General features: G+C 35.9%; 1 protein-coding gene across 1 annotated transcript in view; it reads left to right on the forward strand.

The window, feature by feature from the left end:
* The window catches only part of LOC143236095 (uncharacterized), a 54,437-nt gene that overhangs the window by 14,681 nt on the left and 16,621 nt on the right, over window positions 1–23,135 (forward strand). Inside the window, exons 2-6 of the mRNA XM_076474365.1 lie at window positions 16,159–16,254; window positions 16,827–19,571; window positions 19,658–21,069; window positions 21,271–21,889; window positions 21,922–23,120. Of these exons, the coding sequence (XP_076330480.1) occupies window positions 16,159–16,254; window positions 16,827–19,571; window positions 19,658–21,069; window positions 21,271–21,889; window positions 21,922–23,120 (6,071 nt within the window). The remainder of the gene's footprint in view (window positions 1–16,158; window positions 16,255–16,826; window positions 19,572–19,657; window positions 21,070–21,270; window positions 21,890–21,921; window positions 23,121–23,135) is intronic.

The following is a 23,135-nucleotide window of genomic DNA, read 5'->3' on the forward strand; positions in this document are numbered from 1 at the left end:
GCCATCATTGGCTGCGGCTGAACACGTCACATCACTTGGCCTAATATCTGTGCTGCAGGGAACTTCGTGCGCTTAGCAGTCGACTTGTGACTGTAGTAATCGTGCGTCATTTGTGATTTTTTTCCTAATCTTTCAATCCCTTCATACTAACTATGTCAAGCAAAAACAGAAAGTGGTCGAACGAATACGTACAATATGGATTCACGTGTATAACGGAACATGATGGGAGTTAGTGTCCTCAATGCAAGATTTGCAATGCCAAGTTGAGCAACTCTAGTCAAGCACCAGCAAAACTAAGAGAACATTTCCTAAAGCTGCATGGAGATAGGAAATACAAGAACACAACGCTTGCTGAATTCAAGGTAAAGAGAGCCAGGTTCGATGAAAAGACTACTTTGCCTGTTCTCGGCTTTGTACCCATCGACAAACTGATCCTCACAGCATTGTACGAAGTTGCGTACTTGATCGCAAAGCAGGGCAAACCACACCATTGGTGAAGCACTCGTAAAACCAGCTGCGTTGAAGATGGCGAATATCATGCTGGGAAAAACTGCTGAAAATAAGTTATCCCAAATTCCTCTTTCAAATGACACCATCAGCAGCAGAATAGATGACATGAGCGATGACATCTTGGCTCAAGTAGTTGCAGATCTGATTTCAAGCCCAACAAAATTCAGCCTTCAATTCGACGAGACCACCAACGTTTCCAATCTAAGCCAGCTTGTTGTATTCGTGCGCTATGTGAAGAACGACGAGATAAAAGAAGATTTTTTATTTTGTAAGCCTCTTACAACAACAACTAAGGCAGCCGATGTAAAGAAACTTGTGGATGACTTCTTCAGAGACAACGATCTTTCGTGGAATATGGTTTCTGCAGTTTGTTCGGACGGAGCTCCAGGCATGCTGGGACGAAACTCTGGTTTTGGTGCGCTAGTGAAAGCCGATGCATAACACATCATTGTAAAGCACTGTGTTCTGCACAAGCATGCGTTGGCAACGAAAATATTACCTTCAAAACTGGCAGAAGTATTACAAATTGCAGTGGAATGTGTGAACGTTGTGCGAAATAGTGCTGCATCGTGTTTTTGCCATGCGTGTGGAATTAGCCCTGTTTTTGCGAGAGTACCAACATTGTCATGCAGATTGCTTCGAAAACACTGAGTTCATTCTCATTTTGGCGTAATGGCCGATATCTTCAATGCTCTCAGTCATCTCAATCAACAGATGCAGGGCGGTGTAATCAACATCATCGAAGCGGAAGAAAACCTGAAGGCTTTTTTAAAAAAGCTACCGTTATGGAAACGACGAACAGAGAATGATAACTTCGCAAACTTTCCACTGCTGGATGACTGTGTAAGTACGATCGAAGATGTGTCTGAAATCGGAGACATTTCTGCACCCGGGGAATTGAAGCAAGCAATTGCCATGCACTTAGATGAGCTCGCAAAGTCTCTCGACGACTACTTCCCCACCAGAGAGTCATATCCAGCATGGGTGAGACAGCCGTTCACGTTTAGTGTTGCGACAGCAGATGTCAATGATGAATACCTCGACGAAATCACGTCAACCATTAGGAGAGGTCCAGGTCAATTTCTAGGCAAACATCAGAATATATGGTATATTTTAATTTTTTATTGGAATTATATTATTCTGTTACTTTGTGTAAGTGTTTTATTCCAAAAGTGATTAGTATCGGACACGACTCCAGAAGGCGTGTTGTAACTCAACTTGCTTCTCAGATGATTTGGAGTACGATATGAAGTCAAGGCTGCAGTATATAATATATAAATATGCTTTAAATAAACTTATCTCCATCTCTGTTCTTACAGTAGTAGTTATTGTTCGACAGGTCATTGAAAATCATAACTTTTTGTATAAACTAACTCATGTTCTTCTTTTAACTAGTGCATATATAAACGACTCGATTCTTAAGACTCATTCCATGAATTTAATTTTCTTTGGTTAAACTTGTGCATAAATTAAACGTTCGTATATACACCGTCGCACAAACCAAACATATCTATGTATTTATACCGAAATTATCTATAATCTCATGTTGTATAGACACAAAACTTATAACTGGGGAGATGCGAAGTATCATTCTTTTATATATATAGAGAAAGCTTTACATATGGAAATACTTAAAGCTCCAACCACAAGATAAATAAAACCGGGAAAGAAGCAAATTTACATTTGTGAGATGAGACAAACCTTTATTTTAAGAGAGAGACAAAGCCTCATAACTGGAATATACGCAATGTCCCGTTTCTGTGGAAACATAGTTTTGTAATTGAAGAAACAGAACTCTAAATACATAAGAACGAAAAGTTCCCTAACACAGACAGACATAAATTCGATGCGCTTAAAGAAACAGATTCTCCAATTATAAAGATAAATAGACTTGCACAACCGAAAAGAAAAAAACTTAAATCTGTCACAAGGGACTCTCAGATACACGATACATCACACCTGAGGGAAGGAGAGCGTCTTAAAAAACATACATCATCTTATTTATCAAAGAAAGAAAATCCTTGAAATTACATATTCTTTGACGTACAATACACCAAGTCTTACGTATTAAAAAATAAACGTTTTCTTATCAGAAAGAAAGCCTCAAGATATATTTAATACAAGTATAATATAAAGAATGCATGTGACTTTTAGTGGTAGAAAACATCTCGACTTGAAATACACAAATTAAATATCCTACGCAATAAGTAGCATCTTAACCTGGAATTCTGAAAGCAGAATTTCTTTAAAATACACTTTATCTATACACAAAGTCGGGCGACACTTTTTTCTAAACAAACTTAAAAGTTTCATGAAACTTGTCGTCGTTTATCCGTGACATTTCGTATGCTTAATTTCCAAGTCTTTAAAATGTATGAAAAATATATTACATCATAGTAAGCAATTGTTGCAGCTTAAACAAGATGTACAGCTTTATTATTGCGCATACACGAATACTCTACTTTCGTGGTGATGGATAACAACGTCACTGGTTACATGGAATTGTAACAACAAACAGAGAGAGAAACAAAATACTGCTTGATTATTTACAATGTGACCTTTTTCTATAAACTGAGACTAATGTATTTTCCCAAGTTATGATTTAGTGTCACGTACTCCTAACTAAGAATTAACTTCCTAAGTAAATAGACAAGAGCTGCAAAAGTGCTACCAGATGACGCCACAATATTAAATTGGCGAAATATGAATTTATTAAATGATTCGGTAGCCAGGAGGGACTCTTAAGTCATCTTGATTTGCGAAATCAATGTACATTAAGGATAAATCGACAAAAGGATAGGCATGACTTTTGGGCTTGTATCCTAAAACACACTTATCAGTAGTCCTGTTGAATAAATTCCATAAAACTTTTCTGCAGTTTTGACAAACTACTTTATAGTCTTCCAGTCTTGTGTTCATCCCTTGGTCACTAGGACCTGCATGATAGACTAGGACGTTGGGCGTGGGTTGGCCGTATGGTAGATCTCTGGATATCAGAGCTGGCGAACTCTGTAACAATCCATACTTTAAACTGTGAATGTAATCCAAGAGTAACAGTAATGCTTTAGGATGGTACTGACTCATCCCCTTATCGGGTCAGTAGTTTAAAATTAGGTGCTATAAATGTAATGTGTGTGTGTGTAATTCCTCGCTGGGCCAGCGATAAGTGTTTGGATTCTCAACACTAAAATCAGGGGTTCAATTCCCCTCTGTGGACACATTAGGTAGATCAATGTGGCTTTGCTATAAGAAAAACACACAAACTTGTCTGTATGTGACTATTATACACATACATCTATTATGTGTATGTCTGTATATACACTGCTGACCAAAATCTTAAGCCAATGAACATTAAGAAAAATATGCATTTTGCGTTGTTAGACTCAACCACTTATTCGAGAAGAGCTTCGAAAGATGAAAATAAGAAAAGGGAAAATAAAAAAAAAACTTTTTAGCATTTAATAGGGAAAATGTGAATACTATGAAATTAGCCTAAATACTAGCTGGTCAAAAGTTTAAGACCATTCCAAAAAGAAGTCATAAACAGGGTAGGAAATGCCCAACAAGAGGTCTCAGTAGTGAGTTGCACGGCCGCCATTGCGAATAACTGCATACTTTTGCTTTGGCATGGCCGATGTAAGCGTTTGCAGAAGGCTGGCTGGAATGTTATTCCAAGTGGTGAAGATGGCTTCACGAAGATCATGCACTGTTTGGAATCGACATCCATTTCTATAGACTTCCCTTGTCATCCATCCCCAAACATTTTCAATGGGGTTCAGTTTGGGCGAACACGCTGGATGGTCCAAAAGAATCACGTTATTCGCCATGAAAAAGTCCTTTGTCCTGTAGGCATTGTGGTTTGCAGCGTTGTCCTGCTGAAAGATCCAGTCATTTCCATACAAGCAAGGGCCTTCAGTCAATAAGGATGCTCTCTCCAACATGTCAATGTACCTAGCTGCTGTTTGACGCCCCTGTATAACCTGAAGCTCCATTGTTCCATGGAAGGAAAAAGCACCCCAGATCATGTTGTAACCTCCTCCACTGTGTCGCGTAGAAAATGTCTCCGGTGGGATATCCTTATCGTGCCAGTAACGTTGGAAGCCATCTGGACCATCCAGGTTAAATTTTTTCTCATCAGAGAACAAAACCTTCTTCCACATTTCTACGTCCCAAGTTTGGTGCTTCTCATCAAAGTTTAACCGAGCTGTTTTATGGTCTGGAAGGAGGCGTGGCCTTTGAAGACGTTTACGGTTTTTAACGCCTTTCTGTCGTAGATGCCGTCTTATTGTTCTTGAGCTGCATCTTGCGTCCGTAAGGGCCTTAATCTGGTTCGACGATCGGCTGGTGTCTTGCCGGACAACCCGTCGAATCCTCCTGCTCAACGCTGGCGAACTTTCCTTGGGCCGACCACTTGAAATTCTCGTTTCGTATCCCTCAGCGTCTTTTAAAAAATTTGCAACAGCAATTTTACTACGCTTAATCTCACCAGCGGTAGCATGTTGAAAGAGACCTTGCTTTTGCAGCTCAACAATTCTGCCACGTTTAAACTCTGTCCACTTTTTAGCCTTTGCCATGTTTTTACCCAATGTAACACAGAAGATGTCAGTGGGAGATGTTGACAACGCTAACTTTGGAACACAAATGACTAAATTTCGTTACGTGTTTACCGATTAACGCTTTGTTTCAGTATGGTCTTAAACTTTTGATCAGCTAGTATTTAGGCTAATTTCATAGTGTTCACATTTTCCCTATTAAATGCTAAAAAAGTTTTTTTATTTTTTATTTTCTTATTTTCATTTTTCGAAGCTTTACTCAAATAAGTAGTTGAGTCTAACAACGCAAAATGCATATTTTTTCTTTATGTTCATTGGCCTTAATATTTTAGCCAGCAGTGTATATGTGTATGCATGTAACTATTATACACACACATTTATAGCTTTCAAACTATTAATTACATTAATTGTTAATAGGCGATTGAATCATCACTATAAAACAATAATAAGTTAAATATCTCTCGTTACCGTTCTCGGTTCAGGTTGTCAAATTATTAACATAGTGGATAAAGTGTGGTAATAGTACCCAAGATGCAAACGTTGATGCTAAACTCGTCAACTGTCATGGAAAATCAAATAAGGGAACGAAGCTAAATATTTATACCCGAATATTCTACTGTCTTTCACTGTCTATAGCCAAGTTGTGGGAAGGTAATTACTCTTAGATTTCAAGTAGTAATGAAACCACCCTAACATTTCAAGTAATTAAACTCCAAACCTCCTGCCCCACGCTATTACAGCGGTAAGCCTACGGATTTATAACTCTAAGATAAGAGGTTCGATTTCCCTCGGAGGGCTCAGCAGATAGCCTGATGTGGCTTTGCTACAAGAAAGCACACACACACACTCTCCAAACGTCCACCCTTAGAAAAATATATTAAATAGAAAAAGGTACCCTAACTTACATAGTTCTTACTAGCTATAGACAGTAAAAGGCAGCAGAGGTTGGGGTGTAACCACTCGACTTCGTAATCTTATTTTATTTTCGTACACTTAATGCCCTCAAAGTACTTATCGACAAGTTCAAAAGTTAGTAATCACATACATATATATAATTTAATTTATTAAAGATCTTTAAAAAAGTTAGTTATTCTTAAGCATAAAGCTACACGATTGGCTATCGAAACCCGATTCATAGTGTGTTGAGCCTGCATATTTACTGCTGAGCCACTGTAGAATGGTAAAATTTTAAGATCAACTGTGTGAGATATTTACATTTAATTATCTATGATCCGCTTACTTCATAAACTTAAAAAGAACCTTGAGCACTTCCTACCATTGAAAAATATTATAATGTATTTTAATATTTGTTTGTTTGTTGGGCCCGGCATGGCCAAGCGTGTTAAGGCGTGCGACTCGTAATCTGAGGGTCGCGGGTTCGCATCCCCGTCGCGCCAAACATGCTCGCCCTTTCAGCCGTGGGGGCGTTATAATGTGACGGTCAATCCCACTATTCGTTGGTAAAAGAGTAGCCCAAGAGTTGGCGGTGGGTGGCGATGACTAGCTGCCTTCCCTCTAGTCTTACACTACTAAATTAGGGACGGCTAGCACAGATAGCCCTCGAGTAGCTTTGTGAGAAATTCAAAAACAAAACAAAAAAAAAACTTGTTTGTTTATAATTAAGCACAGAGTTACACAATGAGCTATTTATGCTCTGCTCACCACGATATCTAAACTCGGATCCTAACTTTGTAAGTTCGCAGACATATCGCTGTGACCTCAGGGAGGGCATATTTTAATTAGAGAATTTTCTAATGTACTTCCATGTTTTATACCAACTATACTCTGTAAACCTGAGAATCAGTTACGTCAGAAAACGTCTGTCGTTCGGAGTTGGATTCGCATCTGTTTCTCGTATTTCACGATCCTTATTAGCTAACTTTACGGACACACACTAGGTCTTCTGTCAGGTAATACAGTACACATACTCCGAGTGGTACTACTTCCACTAGCCTGTATGGTCTGTTTATATAGAAAACTGTTTGAGAGACATCAAAATATAGTCTGTTACATCTACTCTCCTACATCACATGTGTATGTACCGTTTTCCACATGAATATATGTAAAGTTAGCTTATCGTTTCTAGCAAACAAGACAAGAAATGTGTAGTATGAGACATTTTGAATGAAACGCAGAATACAAAACTGAGAGATATATCAGCTTAATTATCCATTCCATGCGAAAATCTTCAAATTACTTGAAGCAGGTATTTAAAAACAGTGAAATTTATTTTAAGAACACTTATTAAAAAATAATTTTCAAAACATTTTAATTTTTATCAAAACCTTTGATTTTTCAAAACAAAAATTACCCAATCTATATTAAAGTTTCTTGAAATACCACGTTGTCTGTTGTTCCTTCTTCTGACAATATAAACAGGTTTTAATGAGACCCAACCATTGGACACGTAGAAAGCAAGGCTGCTTTAGGAACAATCTAGCAACCTTAAAACATTGGCTTTGTACCATATTAATAACATTGCAAAACAAATTGTAACTGGGAATTTAAGCCTTCTAAATATAAAGAATGTAGCAAAGGAATTTTCGAAATGAAAACATCTTCACTTTTGACATGATTAGTTGTAATTATTGGTCCTACAGCAAGGGGAAGTAAAGTCTTAACAACTAAACTTGTGACATTACACAATTTTGGAGAGTTAAGATTTCTCAATAACTTTATTGGTGAACCAGCCTTTGATTTAAGATTATGTCTTGGCACACCTGGTGGTTCTATATAATTTAGGAGTTCAGTTGAGTTATTTACAGCATCAACTGGAACACTGACAACTGAGGCGAATTCCTGTGGGGTAACATTTTGTAATAATTACTTATTTTGTATGCCACGAACAATATAATTTAGATGTTCAAGAACTGCTCTTTCACACAGTTAATAAGTTTGACAAATATTAGGAAACGCCTGTTTGTTTTTTTAACTCTTCGACATCCTTAACCAAGTTACCTCATTTGTCTGGAATAGTTGTGTAGTTCTCTGACTGACTGGAAACTTTCCAGCATTACCTTCAGATTAAGTTTCTGAATTCAACCGTTTTATATCACAGAAATTAATAAAAATATACAAAACAAAAACTGATCACAAATTAACATGTGTGTTATGTGTTCAACGTGAACAACATTGTTGGCCTAACAACAATATTGTGATACTTTTGTTGCTAAGCGACAATTACCAAAATGAGCCTGTCAAGAAAACTGAGACTTATTAGTTAATTTCTGTAGTGCGTATTGGTGTATAGAAGACATGCCAATATTAGAAATAAACGACCTTATAACACCAAAATGTTAATTTTATTTAACTAGACATTCAACGTTAAGCTTTAGTTTTTCAAAAGCGTTATCTAAAATAGTTCGTTTTGTGTTTCAGTGAACGCTCCTGAAGATGTAAAGCGAAACGCTGAGTATCTGTTTAAATTAACACAACATTTTGTTGTTATAAGGTCGTTTACTTTTACCATTAAGAAACAAACTGAATTAAAAGCCAAAAGTTAGTGGGAATTTTGAACCTTCATGTTATTACTGGAAGTCACCATGACAAGTCTGGTAGTGATTGGTGAAATACTGTGCGAGGAGACAGCGGACAGAAAAACATACAACTTCGCTTTTGTGTATGGAGTGTAAGTTCAAAAGTTAACAATCACGTATGTTTAATTGAATACATGAAAAATCTTTAAAAAGTTATTTGTTATTAAGCAGAAAACGTAATGACCCTGCAGATTTATTGCTGAACCGTTGGGGAAGAACAATTATTTCAAGAGAAATTATATATCAAATGTGTGTGATATTTACATTTAATTTTCTATGATCCGCTTACTATAGAAACTTCAACGGAACCGTGAGCACTTCCTTCCATGCTTGCGTCGGTATAATGTATTATGAAATAAGTATATCATAGCCAAAATATAATGTTAAGTAGGATACTTGTCACAATTTAAACCTTTCGGAAATAAAGATTAAGATGGTATTTTCCCTAGTTATCATGCTCTATCTGCAACTCTCAACTACTTTTTTTCAAGAATAGTAATATCAAGTTAGTTATTTTCCCTTTCCTCTTAGCTGCTTTTCGTGCACTCGCTAATGGCTTTAATCTATGACATCCATGCAAACACACTTTAAACACGCCAAAGGCACAAAGTCCATTAAAGTTTCAAATATGTGTTTGAATGGGACTACGTGATTCACATTTCTCGTTAGAATTTCTCCTGAATATAGCCGTTGGTTTTGAGCAGAGTCTCAGTGCACATGGACCTTTGTCACATTCCAATCCTTGTTCGTTTCTTTGTTGTTATTTTTTGTCAGTGATATCAAAATATATTACTGCTTTTTCTCAGTGGTCTTTTGGGTCGAAAGGTTTTGTTTCATAGCTATTCCCTTTAATTTGCAGATGAGGGCATTGTTTCTGATGGGTTTCGTGTTGAGTCTCACGATCCGTTCTTATCCTAAACGCTCTGATACTCTGGTGGAGAATATTGAAGAGACCATTCTTCGATTTTTTTTTTTACATTTTTGGCTCCAGATCAATTAATAAACAGTCTCGCCTCATAAAAATTTCATTAAAAAATCAATCAATTACCCTTTTAGTCACCAAATCAGGCTTGAAGGAATTTTACAAATCTAGTCAGTACAAAGCTCTTGTCACGTGACTGTAAATATTTCTAGCATTTCAAATTATTCCGTTAGCAGTGTAAAGCTAAAGAACAAGTTTTGTTTGTTTTTTATTTTCGCGCAAAACTGCACGAGGGCTATCTGCGCTAGCCGTCCCTAATTTAGCAGTGTAAGGCTAGAGGGAAGGCAGCTAGTCATCACCACCCACCGCCAACTCTTAGGCTACTCTTTTACCAACGAATAGCGGAAGGACCGTTACATTATAACACCCCCCACGGCTGAAAGGGCAAGTATGTTTGGTGCGACGGTGATTCGAACCCGGGACCCTCGGATTACGAGTCGAACGCCTTAACCCACCCATGCCGGGCCTGAAAGAACAACTTCCAGCTGAAAATAAAAGTATAGTTGTGGCACGTGTGCATGCGTATTCATTATTTGAAGTCTGTTATCATGATGTGTTGTACACGCAAATTAAGTTTGAAAATATTTCAATAGAACGTGCGAACCGGTTTCAGTTAGCTGTAATATGCTGTAGCTTTTTTTTGCACAACAATAATAATTTTGACAATTTGAAGGTTGTAGCTATTGTTACTTTTTTTCCCAAAAACAATGACCATTCTGGCAATTTTTAGCTATTGTTACTCAATACGATATCAAACAGTGTTTGCAGTGTACATGGTTTATCGCTCTAAGTTATTTTACTTTTTTTTTTTATTCGAGAAATATTTTGGTGATTATCTCATAATAAGACTTGCATTTCAATGCTCGCTTACCGAAATACCAAACTTGGAAACTATTTCTACTCAATATTTTGTGTTCCATCGACCTATATAAACGTGTGTAATGAGTTATTTCCTATAATTATGTTTTTGCCTTGCATTGTTTACATGAAGGCAGGAAATATAAAACTAGAAGGAGGAGGTGTCTCTGTGGTAGAACCTGTAGCAAGAAAAATTATTTCGAAATAATCTAAAAAGTAATTTGCCGTTTTAATGCATCCAGGTAAAAGAGGGGGGGAGTAATAATTCATATGTTTTATAGTATAATATATATTAACAAATGTTCGGTGTAAGTGTTATTTCTAGTGTCACATGGCAAGTCTTCGGATTTACAACGCTAAAATCAGGGGTTCAATTCCGCTCGGTGGTCACAGCAGATAGCCCCATGTGGCTTTGCTATAAAAACACACAACACATCCTAGCGTCATATGCACCAAACAGTAAGATGTATAATTCTAGTTTTTCATGTCTATGTAGTAAATACATATTGTGTGGTTTGTCTAAATGACTGCCGGATAAGACCTACTGACTAGGATTCGTAGATTGTAACTCTTTCTCTGTTCGGTCAGAAAGAGTTAGCGGTGGATGCTGTTAGCTAACAGCCTTCCACCTAGTCTGTTAGTTCAAGATCAGAGACCAGGTTTGACAATAACGTCTAAATTAACAAGTTCGTTTTTTTTATTGTAGCAATAAGAATGAATACGACATAAAATTAAAAATATATTCTCTTCACTAGAACTTATTGATCTGTGTACTGGCCATTCTACATGAGAAACATTCACAACTGATTTTCTGAACATCTATTCGCCTTGGATCTACCACTAGGAACTTTATGTGTTTTACTGTATGTTTCTTCTTTTAACTAACATTAGTAATCTTTGTATGTATACGTTAGAAACATTTTGTGTTTTACTGCAAGTTTCTTCTGAAAACTGACGTCAATAACCCTTGTATCTATACGTTAGACACACTGTGTGTTATAGGCTACGGAGTGCATAATTCTTCTCATGACATGGCATGCACACATTTTACTGACGTTGCGAAAGTACGAATTGCAACGTTAAGCATCCTTTATATCACGCCATTTTAGTGTGTACTGACTGGCTGACAGACAATACACTACTGTTAAGTGGTGCGAGTGGTTAAAACAGGTGACCTTTCCAGGCGGCTTTCGGCACCCTTTTGGAGAAACTGTAGCTCAGTACATATAGTTATTTTCATATATAGTAATAGAAACAATACAAAATTTGGAGTTAGAAGTAAGAAGTAATAAAATGTGTATGGTTAAATTAATACAAAATATCTGAATAAAAACGAGGGAATTATAGAAAACAATATTTCTTTGCTACATCTTTGTTTTATACTGGGCATAACACCTCGTTTTGTTGAATATTATTCCAACTGCCTTGTATTAACCTCCATTCAGTTTTTTACACAAGTTCATACAGACTGAAGAATTTTCATATTAAGATTTTGTGGAAAACAAGCCGTGGTTGTGATTCGTCGACCTCTTTATCGTCAAAATGTCACGAACGAGAACCTACATATACTTGTCGGCAGTCAGGGTGCCATCAGTTTTGTGTAGATCACTAACATCATTGGCTGAGATGCAACTCCAAACTTTTTATGATTTCCACCATACATTTTGCCCATTTACTTTGATGCTGTTTTTCTCTCTGCCGTCAATTGACGTTAATTGTTGTTCAACAGTTTGAAATTTTCTCATTCGACCTTTTCATTTGTTTTACCTTTTTTTCAGCAATGGATTTCGTATTTATTGCTCTTGAGGCAACGCTGACACTGTATTTTCAGCAAGGTTGTCGACTCAACTGTTGTCTACTTCGTCAAGAACTTGCTTTGACATACGTAATACCTCTTTTGGAGAAATTCGGTTTTCTTTCTCGTCCGCTTCCGTTATTAACTGTTCCAGTTTCACATGCTCTCTTCAGCGTCTTACATACTGATCCTACTGTAACGTGATGCCTTGCGTAAGCTTTATAATAGAGTATCCTAGACCAAACAAAAAAATAATTTCAACATTTTCATACAGTATTTCAATTCTGGGAGATATAACATTTACATTACTACTACTACTGGGCATAGTAAGCTTTCCTGCACTTTTCTATGCCTTATAATGGTGTGGAAGTAAGTGGCTTGGCTGTATGAAAACCAGGTATAGTGTAAACTATTGTCATATGATTGTACTCTGATACAGTTTATTTTGATATAATCAAGAGTAGTATTTACAAAGTAAGTGATTCTTATTACTCACCGTTTGTATAATTGTCTCTGGTACTTTTATGTGTGTTTGTGTATAGGTATTTTCTCACCAATGAAGTAAAAAAGGGTCTCAGATCATATGGCATACACTGTTGTTGTTTTTGTCTTTGACGACCTAATCCAGAAAGGATTGTGAAACAAATAGGAAGGAAAAGTAAGGGGTGTACGTGCCAGAACGATTAAAGGAGAACATACGTGTATACATTTTGAAAGCTTTGTTACTTGTTATGACCTCCCTTTACTTCCTGTAAAGAAATATTTCATAATATTCTTTTTGTCTTATTTCCCAACATAAAGTGAGATAATGAATGCTTGACATAAAACTGTTAACTAGATTTGATTATTTTTCATGAAAAACCTGAAATTGGTGTACACTGGGAAAGTTGCTCATTGGAGGTATTTTATGGGGAGTAATGAATAGTATTTATATAATCACTGCTGAATCTATGCTGTGTATAAATAGCTACTACGCAAGCAATATGTTTTATTGGTTAACACACTTAAAGATTTTTATCAAATAATGTCAAAAATTCTATTAGTACTCAAACATAAACTGGCATGAGTGATCACATCACAAATTATAAGCAGGTTATTCTCTTTGTCACTCCGTCGAGAACGCTCTCAGATTCTTTTTTTTTTTGTAATTCTCTACACAATTCATCTTCGTTTAGTAATAAAACTATAACTTGACTGTTCTTAAACCAACTATGATCCTGATGTTGAATACTTAGTATTCATATTTATTTGTTAGAACGGTTTCTTGCAATGGCGGCGCAAGGATATTTTCGTTGGGGGGGGGCTGAGGTAAACTGTGGAGAGGCTTCCCAAAATACCATCAATATGAAGTATAAATGGTAAATTATAATAATGTAAATACCAAGGTACATTTCAGAAAGGTGTACTATTTTGAACTGCGTTTTTAATGCAATTTTTATTGGAAACTCATACTCTGATTAATAATTCATTATTACAAATTAGAAATAATCTGTTTATGAAAATATGCGTATATGTAAAAGAGGAAGCTCACCTAAATTCCACCCAAGGTAATACATAATAATAAAGAAAATCAAGATTAGTTTAGATTGAACATTTAATATACCATTAAGAGTAAAGCTATAAATCAAAAGAAATATAACATAAAGACATAGTTTACATAGCAGAAACGAATTATCTCATGAGAAGTTAATACACTCTGAGGAAAAGTAAGGTCACTATCAGGCTAACTGTCTTTCATCATGTTGTGTTTATAGTCAATATTACTTCAAAACAATGCACCTATTCTGGTGATTGGCAGCAAATGTATCTATAACAGTATCAATATCGAGTTGTTTTGTCCTCCTGGAGTTTACTGATATGACATAAGGTTGCTGCTGCAGTTGTTACCACTGCTGTTGCGCAAGTATGTCTTGAGAAGCTTCAGACATGAGAAACTTCTCTCACAGGCAGCTGAAGTGACAGGCAGGGTCACAGCGATGCATACAAGTTTGTGGAGATCCATGAAGGCATGCTTGTATGGCTCCAGCATGGTTGTAAGCTCCAATGGTGTGGATACTTCCTGCCCCTTGTCTTTCTTCCTGGCAATTAGTTGGTTCAACTGGTGGACCTCCACTGCGAGGTTAGTCTCTGCCACACCATAGTTTGCTGCCATTCCTAAGAGTGCTTGCTTGTGCAGAAATGTGGAGTGTTTGGGGTTCAATGGGTTGTACCCATCAAAACACTGCAGGCATCAGAGGAGAATTTTCTATTCAGCTCATTGAGCATCCTGTCTATGATGGCATAGAAGGTGTGTCTCCAGGCATCCAGAACATATCCGTAAAATACTGTTAGAGAAAGTGTTTATCTTTAACCATATAGCACAAGTACTTAATTAGAGGGTAGTGATATTGTAAAATTACAGGGATAATTAGGGAACACAAACACAGCTTTGATAGGGCATGTTGTAAAACTGTGGGCAGCTAATGGGAGTGAGCGGGGGGCGTGCGGCTGGCATCTGGATCTCGATCGGGCTGAGCCGATCGTTAGCCGTACGCAAAGCGTACACCATGGTCAGCGGCTCGGTGATCATACGCTTAAGGCGTTCGAGGCGGGAATCGCGTGCTCGAACAAAACAAACCCGCGGTCTGGATATTGAATGGTCATAGTAGCACCAAAACAAAATGTCTAAATTGCAGTTGACCTTCACAGAAAGGCCGGTTTCTTCATAAGTTCATATTATTCATACAGGCCAAATTGTGATTGTGATATTGTTCTTATTATCGTAAGTGTGACAAGCACCTGTTACAATAATGTAACTACTACATTACATTAAAATAGGCACTTCTAAATAGCCCAATGACAATTTCAAAATTCATTCTAGAATTGCTTAGAAATATTATTTGGTCAGTTAACATGTAAGGTTATTATCTAATCATAAGTATAACATTAATTGGATTGTAAGCCACAATTTTATAGTGTATGTCACAATCATCAGTACAATTTTGGATGGCTGATACGCAATGCAAAATGATTTCACAGAGGACACAACACCGGCTAAATGCTTCATAGTTTGGACCTGTACACAATACACTTATACATGGATGCTATGTTTTACTTTTCAATAAAAAGATAAATGAAATTAATGGGTAAATACCTGTGAAACCTTTGGTTCATCAAGTAAAATCCCTGATGATCTATTGTAACTTGAAATCAACGTGGTTATCTAATCTTCGTCAAAGCTCAAGATAGAATGGCATTACACAGGGAGCGACAATACAGCGCATGAGTTTCAGTGTATTCAGTACGTTGCTATGGGATGCATGACACGTACTTCCGTCTTAATGAAGACGTTGAGTTCTACAGGTCTTTGTCTCTTTAATGTTAATTGTTAAGCAACAACGACGATTGTTTTCCATATTTTATGAATATATATATTGGGGGGGCTGAGGGGTTTGGCTCATTTAGGGAGCTCAAGCCCCATGGCGCCGCCACTGTTTTTTCTTTATTTAATTCAGAAATTTTAAACTGTGAATTGTAGACAAAAGCAAAATAAAACTTACCAAGTAGGATTTCAGCTACGCGTTTGTTAAATTAGACTACAAATAGTCCTACTAGTACTGTTATTATAAAGCCAGAATTTAAAAAGTTTAAGTGATGAATAAGTGTTAATTATATTATAAGTATTCGTTTGGTATTTTAACGCATATATTACCTGAATGAAACTGATTAAAAATTTAATGGCTGAAGGTATCAGTTGTGATTTAGTTATTTTCTGCGTATGCGACAGTCTGCCTTTCTGTTGCATGCTTTTTCTTATCTAATTCCAGTGTTATACCTAAAATATTTTTTGAAGTTGAAAGAATGAAGAAAAAAAAATAGATTAAAAGCTTTCAAACGTAACTTTCAGAAAAATTCAGGTAGTAACACAACTTTTTTGTAATCTAGGCCTACTCTCGTGGGATGTTGCCTCTACAAGGTCTGACCTTAAAGACGTTGAAGATGCTGTAAGAAACACAGATATAGCTGACAAGCAACAGCATGGTACGAAATGCTTACTTCTCATGTAAAGGTGTATTTTGAAGATCGGCCTAAGAACAAAGGTGTTTAATGCTGTGTAAAGAAGTGATTAAAACAGGATTTCAGGAAATATTTTAATGGAATTCCTGGAATTACCCAGGAACAAACAGTAAACCTATAATGACATTTATATATTTTAATTGGATAAAACTTAATGGGTCAGCTTTGTATCTTTAATCATAATCGCAAATTATGCAGTTTTTTCTTTCTTTAAAAACAGTCGAGGCTAGACACACTGTCATTAGAATTATACAGTTTGGTACATTATATGTATCTGTAGAAAGTCCCAATATTATTATATCCAACAACTAAACATGTATACATACCATATTAGTTAAACATTTAATTTGTATCATGAATGACCGAATGTCAGATTATTTTAAATTAATTATTAATTTTTTTTCTCATATTCATACATATATAAAATTATTGTTTTCCTAATGTTTAAATATTAAATTACCAATATGTACATCATCTTATACAAGGAATCTATTGATAGCCCAAAATATAATTTTTATTTGTTTTTGTTTTTGCAGAGTTAATTTTTCAACACTCAACGGAATCTCTTGCTGTAGAAGTTCTTTTTAATCCAAAGAAAAACACACTCAAACAGTGCCTGAAGAACCTGTTAGTATCACACACAGGTCACAAACATTTAATTCACAGTGGGTATTCCTATTCTGGATCTGGATCCTGGATCCTTCAAGATGGAACTTTTAGTTTTGATGAATTTGTTGATGCCTTCTATGATGCCGATGTTCAACGAATCTTAAAGATCTATCCAGGATACTCGATTCACTTGCATTGTTTCTCTGATGGTGACTGGACAAACAAGGGAATTGTAGAGAGTAACATAGGTAACTTGGCCAAAATCTTAATAAACCCAACTGACAAATCTGCTTCTGTTCCAGGGGCTCCTGTCTTATTAGAATTTCTTAAGAAAGTTATTCCCAGCAGCCCCTTGGATAAAATAATGGAGCCATCTTCAATTGTTGGAAATATTCGATTCAATCGCCCAACTTTATATGTATTCCCAGGTGGTGATGGTGATTGTGCTTTGGTTGGCGTAAGTGGTTTTGTGATGTTAATGGATGGAGGTTTTGAACGCAAACCCTGTTTTTGGGAATTTCTTCGTCATATTGATAGGATTGATGCTGTTATGGCTACACGTTTCAGTGAAAGTAATCTAAGTGGAATTACATCATTAATAAAAAGAAAAACTCTTGGAAAAGTGTGTCCAAATATTGGATATGTATTCTCTAATGTAATAAATGGAAAAGAACCTTCTATTGATGAAAATGAAAAAGACAAAGATGAACTTGTTGTCAACGTTATACAAGAAGGGCATTTGTTTATTGAAAACCTGAATGCATTGGATTTGAAACCTCATCTGTGCTTTCAAGAATGCCCAATAGAACCTTTAATTTTGTATCAGAAAGTTGGTCATGGAACTTTAGAAATGTATTTTTTAAATCCTTCGAAAGATAGCCGTGAGGTCAAAGAATTTCTTCATCAGTGGTCATCAAGAAAAGACAATTTCAGCACTCTTAAGGTGAGTTTAAAATCAGAGGAAAAAATTCCTGTTCCTCTTTCAGATCTTACGTCAATCTGTGCACTCATTATTTGGAAACCAGCAGACCCTAATGATACCATTACTCGAATGCTCTTTCCAGGAAGTGCTCCTCAGGAAAGATTATTTGAAGGCTTAGAGAAGGTTAAGCACTTAGAGTTACTGAAACAGCCAAAATGTTGTCAATCACTTCTTAAAAAAACAGACAAATCAAAATTAGCAAAAGATACCGAAAAACCTATTGCAAAAGTTCTTCCTAAACAAGCAATAACGACACCTGAATCACCTACAAAGAAACCAGTGCCAAAAGTTGACCAAACAACACCTGCCAAAAAAGATGTATCTATAACACAGAAACCCATGGAAAGAAAATCTATTGAACAAGCTAAAGTTTCCTCCAAGGAAATAGAATCCAAATATGAAAAATCTCCACCAAAGAAACACATGGCAAGAAGGCGAGAACCTCATGCCATTATACCATCAGGTAAAGTTGCAGAAAAAGAAATAGAAATTGAAAGAGTAACCATCTCTCCTAAATCTCCAGAGAAGAAGGATAAGGAAACTGTTTCTGATAAAAGTGCAGAAAAGAGAATGTTACAAAAACATACCGAATTAGAACGCAAAACAAAGCGACCATCAACCCCAACTAAACCAGTAGCTCCAAAAGAAAGCAAAAGGAGATCTCCAGCTGCATCACCAAAGCATATATCAAAGACAAGACCTATTCAAATCAAAGGTCAGAAGCCACCAAAAAAAGTAGAAAGAGAAGGAAAAGTTACTCCTTCCCCAAAATCTACAGCTCTATCTAAAAAACTTAAAGAAACAAAAAAAACAGCAGATGCTAAACAAGAACAAATCAGACCATCACTAGTAACTAAAAGATTAGAAAGGACCCAGCAAAAAGCAGCTGCTCTGAAAGAAAAGTTGAAAAAGGAATCAGTCCCTGTTGTCAAGGGTGAGCAGGAAACATCTGAAAAAATACCACTAAGTAAGGAACTAGAAAAAATGGAAAAAATAACTATTACCACAGAAGAAGCAGAAAAAGCACAGGAAATAATTCCTGTTTCTAAAGAAGAAAAAGGCCCTGAGGAGAGAGAACAAATAGCCAAGGAAGTAGAAAAACCAGAAAAATTAATAACTGAAGAAATAGAGAAAGCAGAGGAAAAACCTGCTGTTCCTGAAAAAGAGAAAAAACCAATGGCAGAGGAGGAAGAAAAACCAGAAAAATTAATAACTGAAAAGGAAGAGAAAGAAGAAGAAAAAATTGCTGTTACAAAAGAAAAGAAAGAACCTGAGGAGAGAGAACCAGTGATGGAGGTAGAAAAACAAGAAAAATTAATAACTGAAGAAATAGAGAAAACAGGGAAAAAACCTGCTGTTTCTCAAAAAGAGAAAGAACTAATAGCCAAGGAGGTAGAAAAACCACAAAAATTAATAACTGAAGAAATTAAGAAAGCAGAGGAAATACCTGCTGTTCCTGAAAAAGAGAAAAAACCTGAGGAAAAAGAACTAATGACAAAGAAGGAAGAAAAAACAGAAAAATTAATAACAGAAGAAATTGAGAAAGCAGAGGAAATAGCTGCTGTTTCTGAAGAAGAGAAAAAACCTGAGGAGAAGGAAGCAGTAGCAAAGGTGGTTGAAAAACCAGAAAAATTAATAACTGAAGAAATTGAGAAAGCAAAGGAAAAACTTGCTTTTCCTGAAAAGAGAAAAAGGAGAAGGAAGCAGTAGCAAAGGTGGTTGAAGAGAAGGAACCAATGACAAAGGAGATAGAAAAACCAGAAAAATTAATAACAGAAGAAATAGAGAAAGCAGAGGAAATAACTGCTGTTCATGAAGACGAGAAAATAACTGAAGAGAAAAAAACAATTACAAAGGAGGTAGAAAAACCAGAAAAATTAATAACTGAAGAAATTGAGAAAGCAGAGGAAATAGCTGCTGTTTCTGAAGAAGAGAAAAAACCTGAGGAGAAGGAAGCAGTAGCAAAGGTGGTTGAAAAACCAGAAGCATTTATAACGGAAGAAGTAGAGAAAGAAGAGGAAAAACCTCTTGTTCCTGAAAAAGAGAAAGAACCAATAGTTAAGGAGGTAGAAAAACAAGAAAAATTAATAACTGAAGAAATAGAGAAAGCAGAGGAAATACCTGCTGTTTCTGAAGAAGAGAAAAAACCTGAGGAAAAAAAACCAATGACAAAGGAGAAAGAAAAAACAGAAAAATTAATAACTGAAGAAATAGAGAAAGCAGAGAAAAAACTTGCTTTTCCTGAAAAAGAGAAAAAACATGAAGATAAAGAATCAATAACAAAGGAGGTAGAAAAACCAGAAAAATTAATAACTGAAAAGGAAGAGAAAGAAGAAGAAAAAATTGCTGTTACAAGAGAAGAAAAAAAACTTGATGAGAGAGAACCAGTGATGGAGGTAGAAAAAACAGAAGAATTAATAACTGAAGAAATAGAGAAAACAGAGGAAATACCTGCTGTTTCTGAAGAAGAGAAAATATCTGAAGAGAAAAAACCAATTACAAAGGAGGTAGAAAAACCAGAAAAATTAAAAACTGAAGAAATTGAGAAAGCAGAGGAAATAGCTGCTGTTTCTGAAAAAGAGAAAAAACCTGAGGAGAAGGAAGCAGTAGCAAAGGTGGTTGAAAAACCAGAAAAATTAATAACTGAAGAAATTGAGAAAGCAAAGGAAAAACTTGCTTTTCCTGAAAAAGAGAAAAAACTTGAAGAGAAGGAACCAATGACAAAGGAGATAGAAAAACCAGAAAAATTAATAACAGAAGAAATAGAGAAAGCAGAGGAAATACCTGCTGTTCATGAAGAAGAGAAAAAACCTGAGGAGAAAGAACCAATCACAAAGGAGGTAGAAAAACCAGAAAAATTAATAACTGAAGAAACAGATAAAGAGGAGGAAGTACCTGCTGTTTCTCAAGAAGAGAAAAAACGTGAGGAGAAGGAACCAATGACAAAGGAAGTAGAAAAACCAGAAAAATTAATAATAGAAGAAATAGAGAAAGCAGAGGAAAAACTTGCAGTTTTTGAAGAAGAGAAAAAACCTGAGGAGAAAGAATCAGTAGCAAAGGTGGTTGAAAAACCAGAAGCATTTATAACAGAAGAAGTAGAGAAAGCAGAGGAAAAACTTGTTGTTCCTGAAAAAGAGAAAGAACCAATAGTCAAGGAGGAAGAAAAAATAACTGAAGAAATAGAAAAAGCAGAGGAATAACTGAAGAAATAGAGAAAGCAGAGGAAAAACTTGCTGTTTCTGAAGAAGAGAAAAAAGATGAGAAAGAAGCAGTAGCAAAGGTGGTTGAAAAACCAGAAAATTAATAACAGAAGACATAGAGAAAGCAGAGGAAAACGTGTTGTTTCTGAAAAGAGAAAACAGGAGAAAGAACCAATGAAAAGGTGGTAGAAAACCAGAAAATTAATAACAGAAGAAATAGAGAAAGCAGAGGAAATACCTGCTGTTCATGAAGAAGAGAAAAAACCTGAGGAGAAAGAACCAATGACAAAGGAGGTAGAAAAACCAGAAAAATTAATAACAGAAGAAACAGAGAAAGCAGAGGAAAAACTTGCAGTTTTTGAAGAAGAGAAAAAACCTGAGGAGAAAGAATCAGTAGCAAAGGTGGTTGAAAAACCAGAAGCATTTATAACAGAAGAAGTAGAGAAAGCAGAGGAAAAACTTGTTGTTCCTGAAAAAGAGAAAGAACCAATAGTCAAGGAGGAAGAAAAACTAGAAAAATTAATAACTGAAGAAATAGAGAAAGCAGAGGAAAAACTTGCTGTTTCTGAAGAAGAGAAAAAACATGAGAAAGAAGCAGTAGCAAAGGTGGTTGAAAAACCAGAAAAATTAATAACAGAAGACATAGAGAAAGCAGAGGAAAAACCTGTTGTTCCTGAAAAAGAGAAAGAAGCAATAGTCAAGGAAGAAGAAAAACTAGAAAAATTAATAACTGAAGAAATAGAGAAAGCAGAGGAAAAACTTGCTGTTTCTGAAGAAGAGAAAAAACATGAGAAAGAAGCAGTAAAAGGTGGTTGAAAACCAGAAAAAAAATAACAGAAGAAATAGAGAAAGCAGAGGAAATACCTGCTGTTCATGAAGAAGAGAAAAAACCTGAGGAGAAAGAACCAATCACAAAGGAGGTAGAAAAACCAGAAAAATTAATAACTGAAGAAACAGATAAAGAGGAGGAAGTACCTGCTGTTTCTCAAGAAGAGAAAAAACGTGAGGAGAAGGAACCAATGACAAAGGAAGTAGAAAAACCAGAAAAAGTAATAATAGAAGAAATAGAGAAAGAAGAGGAAAAACTTGCAGTTTCTGAAGAAGAGAAAAAACCTGAGGAGAAAGAATCAGTAGCAAAGGTGGTTGAAAAACCAGAAGCATTTATAACAGAAGAAGTAGAGAAAGCAGAGGAAAAACTTGTTGTTCCTGAAAAAGAGAAAGAACCAATAGTCAAGGAGGAAGAAAAACTAGAAAAATTAATAACTGAAGAAATAGAGAAAGCAGAGGAAAAACTTGCTGTTTCTGAAGAAGAGAAAAAGCATGAGAAAGAAGCAGTAGCAAAGGTGGTTGAAAAACCAGAAAAATTAATAACAGAAGACATAGAGAAAGCAGAGGAAAAACCTGTTGTTCCTGAAAAAGAGAAAGAAGCAATAGTCAAGGAAGAAGAAAAACTAGAAAAATTAATAACTGAAGAAATAGAGAAAGCAGAGGAAAAACTTGCTGTTTCTGAAGAAGAGAAAAAACATGAGAAAGAAGCAGTAGCAAAGGTGGTTGAAAAACCAGAAAAAGTAATAACAGAAGACATAGAGAAAGCAGAGGAAATACCTGCTGTTCATGAAGAAGAGAAAAAACCTGAGGAGAAAGAACCAATCACAAAGGAGGTAGAAAAACCAGAAAAATTAATAACTGAAGAAACAGATAAAGAGGAGGAAGTACCTGCTGTTTCTCAAGAAGAGAAAAAACGTGAGGAGAAGGAACCAATGACAAAGGAAGTAGAAAAACCAGAAAAAGTAATAATAGAAGAAATAGAGAGAGAAGAGGAAAAACTTGCAGTTTCTGAAGAAGAGAAAAAACCTGAGGAGAAAGAATCAGTAGCAAAGGTGGTTGAAAAACCAGAAGCATTTATAACAGAAGAAGTAGAGAAAGCAGAGGAAAAACTTGTTGTTCCTGAAAAAGAGAAAGAACCAATAGTCAAGGAGGAAGAAAAACTAGAAAAATTAATAACTGAAGAAATAGAGAAAGCAGAGGAAAAACTTGCTGTTTCTGAAGAAGAG

This window comes from Tachypleus tridentatus, chromosome 13, assembly GCF_004210375.1.
Source record: "Tachypleus tridentatus isolate NWPU-2018 chromosome 13, ASM421037v1, whole genome shotgun sequence".
NCBI lineage: Eukaryota > Metazoa > Arthropoda > Merostomata > Xiphosura > Limulidae > Tachypleus > Tachypleus tridentatus.